This window comes from Prosopis cineraria, unplaced genomic scaffold, assembly GCF_029017545.1.
Source record: "Prosopis cineraria cultivar Desert tree isolate PC_DT_omini unplaced genomic scaffold, ASM2901754v1 PC13, whole genome shotgun sequence".
In the NCBI taxonomy this organism is placed as follows: Eukaryota; Viridiplantae; Streptophyta; class Magnoliopsida; order Fabales; family Fabaceae; genus Prosopis; species Prosopis cineraria.
The window spans coordinates 3,902,069-3,908,721 of NW_026555344.1; the positions used below are offsets into that span (position 1 = coordinate 3,902,069).

The 6,653-nt window shown below is 35.6% G+C and overlaps 1 protein-coding gene across 1 annotated transcript; it reads left to right on the plus strand.

Annotated features, from left to right (window-relative positions):
* Window positions 1-1,546: 1,546 nt before the first annotated feature.
* Window positions 1,547-4,542, plus strand: LOC129291855 (subtilisin-like protease SBT1.5). The gene has a single exon (XM_054929409.1). The coding sequence runs from the start codon at window positions 1,760-1,762 to the stop codon at window positions 4,112-4,114; it is 2,355 nt and encodes a 784-aa protein (XP_054785384.1). The 5' UTR covers window positions 1,547-1,759; the 3' UTR covers window positions 4,115-4,542.
* Window positions 4,543-6,653: the final 2,111 nt, after the last annotated feature.

Genomic DNA, 6,653 nt, shown 5'->3' on the forward strand with positions numbered 1-6,653 from the left:
TGCTAGCCTATTATTATCATCACTCCCTTTCACCTCTCATAATTCTATCCAATTTGAGCCTTATTACGTACCACCCTCATTATCATCACTTTTTAACTCACCCACTCCTATTCAATGGCACTAGTGGGAGAAGGTAAGAACTTATCACATGCCTAGTATTACTACTAATATGTTGGATCCATTGTTGGGTATGTTTTTAATATCATTACAGGTACTCAAATGTTCTATCAAACTTTTCGAGTGTTGAAGGAATATTAACAATAATAAGTAACCATCTATCTCATGCTTAAATGAATCAGAAAAGCAAAGCAAAAAAAAAAGAGATATTCTCACAATGAATAAAATGTCATGTCAATTAAAAAGTTATTACTTTTCATTTATTAAAAAATTTTTGATTATAAAATTGTTCTTGATTTAAATAATTTTTTCATACCCACAAACTTATTTTGGGTATGAATAATTTTTGATGCAGTATTTAGATAAATATTTTGTACGGTGCAACATTTTAATAAATTTTTTTTATTGTTTGGAGTATATTGATGAAAAAATCGGGATTATGACCCGATAATGATTGTATTAATTTTATTGACCTGTGCTTATTTTGACTCATGGAAATGATTTGATCATGTCTAATTAAAAAATAAAATAAAGAGGATTTTTTTTTTAATATTAGGCTTAAACAAAAAGTAGGAAATGAATGTAATTGCGAGAAACATGCTTATTCATAAATCTCAAATACCAAAAAAGACAAATATAAGAACTAATGTTAGAGACATACTTCTTCCATTTAAAAATATAAAATATTTATTAATTAAATTTTATTTTTTAATAAAGTAATTTTTTATCTTTAAATTAATTCTATCTCTTTATTGTTATCTCTATTTAATAAGGTGTTTAATCTTAAAATAAATATAAAATAATTTATTTAATAAAAGTATTTTTTTAAAAAGATAATAATTACACTTTAAAAGATTAAAAATATCTTATATTTTTTAATATCAAACTCTTCAAGAAATATTATATATTTTTAAATGGAAGGAGTATAAATTAAATGAATTAAAAATAATAAAATAAGATTATAAATATTAAAACAAACAAAATCAAAATACAGTAAACTAGTTGTATTTTCCTCTAAGTTTTATTATGTCATTTCTAACCATTATTATGTTATTTATTTAATTTTTTTAACTGCTAAATCATATCACATTCTCATTGTCGATGATGAAAAAAATGATTAATTTTTCTTGGTGGAAAGCAGTGCTGCTGATATTGATGAAATATATAATCTGGAAAGAAGGAGCTATAAAGGAAATGGGCTGCTGTATCACAAAGAATGCTGACGGCAGTCAGCAGATCACAGACACCAGGCAGTAATATAAAAGCGGGTGAGGATACAAATGATAATTCTCGGTTCATTTTTTACTTTTTGAGAAAACACATTAGATTTGATGATCAAGATATACTGTTAGATTCCAATTTTAAAATATAGGAAAGTGACCTGAAAATATTCAAAATCACGACCGCTTCCCAACATAATTCCCCATCATCTTCCTCTCACTACTTTGCTACTACCTCCTCCTCTCTACTCTCTGTCTCTCTCTCTCTCTACTGCATTCACAGCACAGGACCTCCATTATCTACCTCTTCCCGTCACCACTCACACTCAACCACATCCTTCTCCCTGCCCCTCTCCTTCCTTTAAATCTTGTCCTCGCACGCCCCAACACACCAAACCTCCCTCTCGTTATCTTCTTCTTCAATGGGGCCATCCTTCTCCTTCTTTCTCCCATTTTTCTTAGCCTTAGTATCCCTACTACTAGTATTTGCTTCTGCTTCTTCCGATCCTGAAACGAAAACCTTCATTGTTCAGGTCCTGCATGATGCTAAGCCTTCCATTTTCCCTACTCACAGACACTGGTACGAGTCCTCCCTCGCTTCCATCTCTGCCCACAGTTCGTCTTCTGATCAGACGAGTGGCATTCTCCACACTTACGAAACGGTGTTTCACGGTTTCTCTGCAAAGCTTTCACCTTTAGAGGTTCAGAAGCTTCAATCCCTCTCCCACATAGTCGCCGTCATACCCGAGCAGGTTCGCCATGTGCAGACCACGCGTTCCCCTCAGTTCTTGGGGCTCAAGACGCCCGACAATGCTGGTTTGCTCAAGGAGACCGATTCTGGGTCGGATCTTGTAATCGGTGTCATCGACACTGGTATTTGGCCCGAGAGGCAGAGCTTCAATGATCGCGACCTGGGCCCTGTTCCCCCAAAGTGGAAGGGGCAGTGCGTCGCCGGGAAAGACTTTCTTGCGAGCTCTTGTAATCGGAAGCTGATCGGAGCTCGGTACTTCAGTAACGGGTATGAAGCTACCAACGGGAAGATGAACGAGTCGTCGGAGTATCGTTCGCCGAGAGACTCTGATGGTCACGGGACTCACACAGCTTCGATTGCCGCCGGGAGGTATGTTTTCCCAGCGTCGACACTCGGCTATGCTAAGGGAATGGCGGCCGGAATGGCTCCGAAGGCTCGACTTGCCATCTACAAAGTCTGCTGGGCAGGTGGTTGTTATGATTCCGACATCCTCGCCGCATTTGACGCCGCCGTTGCCGATGGTGTCGACGTGGCCTCCCTCAGCGTCGGAGGCGTAGTTGTACCATACTTCCTTGACGTCATTGCCATTGGCGCATTCGGAGCCTCCAGCGCTGGTGTTTTCGTCTCTGCCTCAGCCGGCAACGGTGGCCCGGGCGGCCTCACCGTCACCAATGTCGCCCCATGGGTCACGACAGTCGGCGCCGGAACCATAGACAGAAGCTTCCCTGCCGACGTTAAGCTCGGAAACGGGAAAATCATCCCTGGGGCCAGCATATATGGAGGACCGGGTCTAACTCCCGGTCGGATGTACCCTATTGTGTATGCCGGTTCAGAAGGAGGCAGCGATGGTTATTCCTCTTCACTCTGCTTGGAAGGCTCATTGGATCCGAACTTTGTAAAGAACAAAATCGTTGTATGTGACAGAGGCATCAATTCGAGAGCTGCAAAAGGAGAAGTAGTGAAAAAAGCTGGAGGAATTGGGATGATCTTAGCCAACGGGGTGTTCGACGGCGAAGGACTAGTCGCCGACTGCCATGTGCTGCCCGCCACCGCCGTTGGTGCCACCGGAGGTGACGAGATTCGAAAATACGTCTCAGAATCGTCAAAATCCCATTCACTTCCCACAGCAACAATCGAATTCGAAGGAACAAAACTGGGAATCAGAGCACCTGTGGTGGCATCATTTTCAGCTAGAGGACCTAATCCAGAATCTCCTGAGATTCTAAAGCCAGACGTTATAGCTCCAGGGTTGAACATACTTGCAGCTTGGCCTGATAAAGTAGGACCTTCTGGGGTTCCTTCAGATACTCGCAGGACTGAATTCAACATTCTTTCAGGTACATCAATGGCTTGCCCACATGTTTCTGGTTTAGCTGCTTTGCTAAAAGCGGCGCACTCAGATTGGAGTCCTGCTGCTATAAGATCAGCCCTTATGACCACTGCTTATACAGTTGACAACAGAGGAAACACAATGCTTGACGAATCTACTGGTAATGTTTCCTCAGTATTTGATTATGGGTCTGGCCATATCCATCCAGAGAAAGCCATGAACCCCGGTTTGATCTATGACATCAACACATATGACTATGTGGATTTCTTGTGCAACTCGAATTACACCACACAAAACATTCGAGTGATTACCAGAAAAGGAGCAGACTGTGGCGGGGCTAAAAGAGCAGGACATGCTGGGAATCTGAATTACCCTTCATTTTCTGCAGTGTTTCAGCAATATGGGAAGCATAAGATGTCGACACACTTTATCAGAACTGTGACCAATGTTGGGGATGCAAATTCTGTGTATAAAGCCACTGTGAGACCTCCCAGAGGGATGGTGGTCTCAGTGGAGCCTGACACTCTCTCTTTCAGGAGGGCAGGTCAGAAATTGAATTTCCTTCTTAGGGTTCAAGCGAGGGCTGTGAAGCTTTCCCCTGGAAGTTCATCCGTGAAGAGTGGGCATCTGGTTTGGTCTGATGGGAAGCACACTGTCACAAGTCCTCTGGTTGTGACAATGCAACAGCCTCTGTGAAGTATTATTCCACCGTACTTCAAAAGACATAGCGGTGTCCTGTTTTATGTCTCCATAATCATAATCCCTGAGTTTTGTTTTGCATGTAGAAATTTTTGGGATCCTTTTTTCTGGTTAATAATTTCTATCTTAGAAATGTTATAATTAGCCATGTATAATAGAGAGTGTGTTTGTCAAGGTTTTCCATTGTGAGAGGCAGCATGAGGTAATAGTATTATCCTTCTTTGTAACATTAAGAATCAAGTATCATGGGAATCACACTGGCACTTAACCTTGGTTGTGAAGAACTGGTATTTCAGTTTTTCCCTGGTTGAAGCAAAATCTAAAGATTGAGAAATTTTGACATTTTTGGCGTTCTTAGTTGAAGTGATATGTGGAAGAGAACATTATGGTTATGATTTTGAAGGTTTTGCAGAATTATTTAAGAATGGCGTGTGAAATAGAAGCAGTGTTGAGAAATGAGAAGAAGACAAGGATGGTGATGGAAAGATAATGTTATCTGTGGTGCATGAGAATTTCTGTTGGATTTTATGAGACTTTTATTTATCATTTAGTCAAAGATTTGGTAAGCGCATGTGCCTAGAGATGATGATGTTTCTTGCGGTTCTTCGATTTTTTTTCCAAGTGAACTTGAATTTTATATTTATACAATTAACGAATATTACATCAGGGAGGAGACACCATGATAATGACAAACGGGACGACGAGAATTACTTACACGAGAGACCAGACCCGTTATTTTTTTGGAAAAGAAATCTAGTAATTTTTTGGAATGATATAATCTCAACAGTTAAGGCTGTTAATAGAGTATGTGGGATTTATTTATTTTATTATTAAATTATACTATACACAAAAAGTCAAAAACTACATGCTTTGCCATTGTTGAGTTCAAAGTAAAATTGAAAGGTTCAGGTCAACTTCTAGTAACGTGGTGCAGCTGCCCTGCATCAAATAAATTGGGTTCATAAAGACATGAACTATCAATAATTTACTTTTGTAAGCATTTCAAGCGTTTTTGACTTTTTTGTGAAATGCATTAATTATAGCTTTAGCTGCGAACTTACCACAATCATAACTTCTTGGATCTATTATTTGATTCTTTTTTCCAAAAATCAAACGGGCCATATGCTGTATGGAATATTACTATATGAGTGATAATAAAAATTAAGTTAAAGTATACATTTTTGTTCTTTAATTTTATACGTCTTATATTTATTCCTTAACTTTATAAAATTTATTTAGTTATTTAACTCTAATATAATTAATTTTATTTTAATAAATACATTAAATTTTTAAATATTAATAAAATATTATTAAATGTTGATATATTAAGTTTATTTTTTTAAAATGATGATAATTAATAAAAAAATAATTATTTAAAACTAACGATGGTGGGGTTAAAAGATTAAAAAAATACTTTACAAAATTAAAAGATCAAATTAAAATTTTATATAGAGTTAGAAGATTAAAAGTACACTTATTATTAAAGATTTTAAATATTAAGATTTAAGAATGGTATAATTTTAAGCAATCTTTTTAATTTTAGTCAAAACTTCCTAAAAAGCTCTCATAAAAATTGGTAGTAATTTTAGGCTTGAAGAATATTCGAGATATTAAAGATTCATGAACTTAAATAATATTTTTATGACCTGGGTGGCTGGGTCCTTAGATTCAATCCTTACCAGCAGAGAGAATCTCCATGACTTTTTGTAGCGTCCGTTGTTACCATGCCCCTGATTTCTTTCTTTCTTTTTCTTTTCTTTTCTTTTCTTTTTAATTGGTGAACCTCGGAGGGTTGGGTTGCAGCATCACCTGGGCAGGGTGTCCTGACTGTTATTGACTCCCCGTGCTTGCAGAACAGCTGAACAGGGACAGTATACTATTGAGGATGAAGCATCAAGAGATTCTGCAAATTTTAAATTATTATATTTTCACAACACTCTAAAATGTTAAAAAAAATGACAGTTTTAAAGAAGAAATTAATGACAGTTAAATTTTTAATAATTTTTTTAATTAATAATAAATATTGATTCAAATAATTAAAAATTTAAAAATTTTAACTATAAATATGATATTTAAATTATAAATATAACAATTAGTTTAGAATTTGAATTAATATTTATAACCATTTAAATTGATATTTATAATTTATTTTACAAAAAATTTTATCAAAAATTTAATTGTCATTAATTTATCATTTTAAAATTGTATTGTTATTCTTCCAAATGTAAAACTGAATTATTACATCTTTACAAGCATATCGGCTGGTGACATTGAGATTGCAAATAATTGATCAATGTATGATAAAAAATTAAAATTATTTATTATTCATTTACTGTTTACTATATACTATTAATTTGGCATTATTGTAAAATTTAATGAACTCCCAACATTTACTGTATATTAAAATAATTTTTAAGGGTCCAAATATTACATATGTTAAAAATTAAATATAATCATATCTATTAAAATTAAAAAAATACAGTATATTTAAATAATGAATACTGTAAAAAAATTTGGAAATTTTGTGTAAATTCTC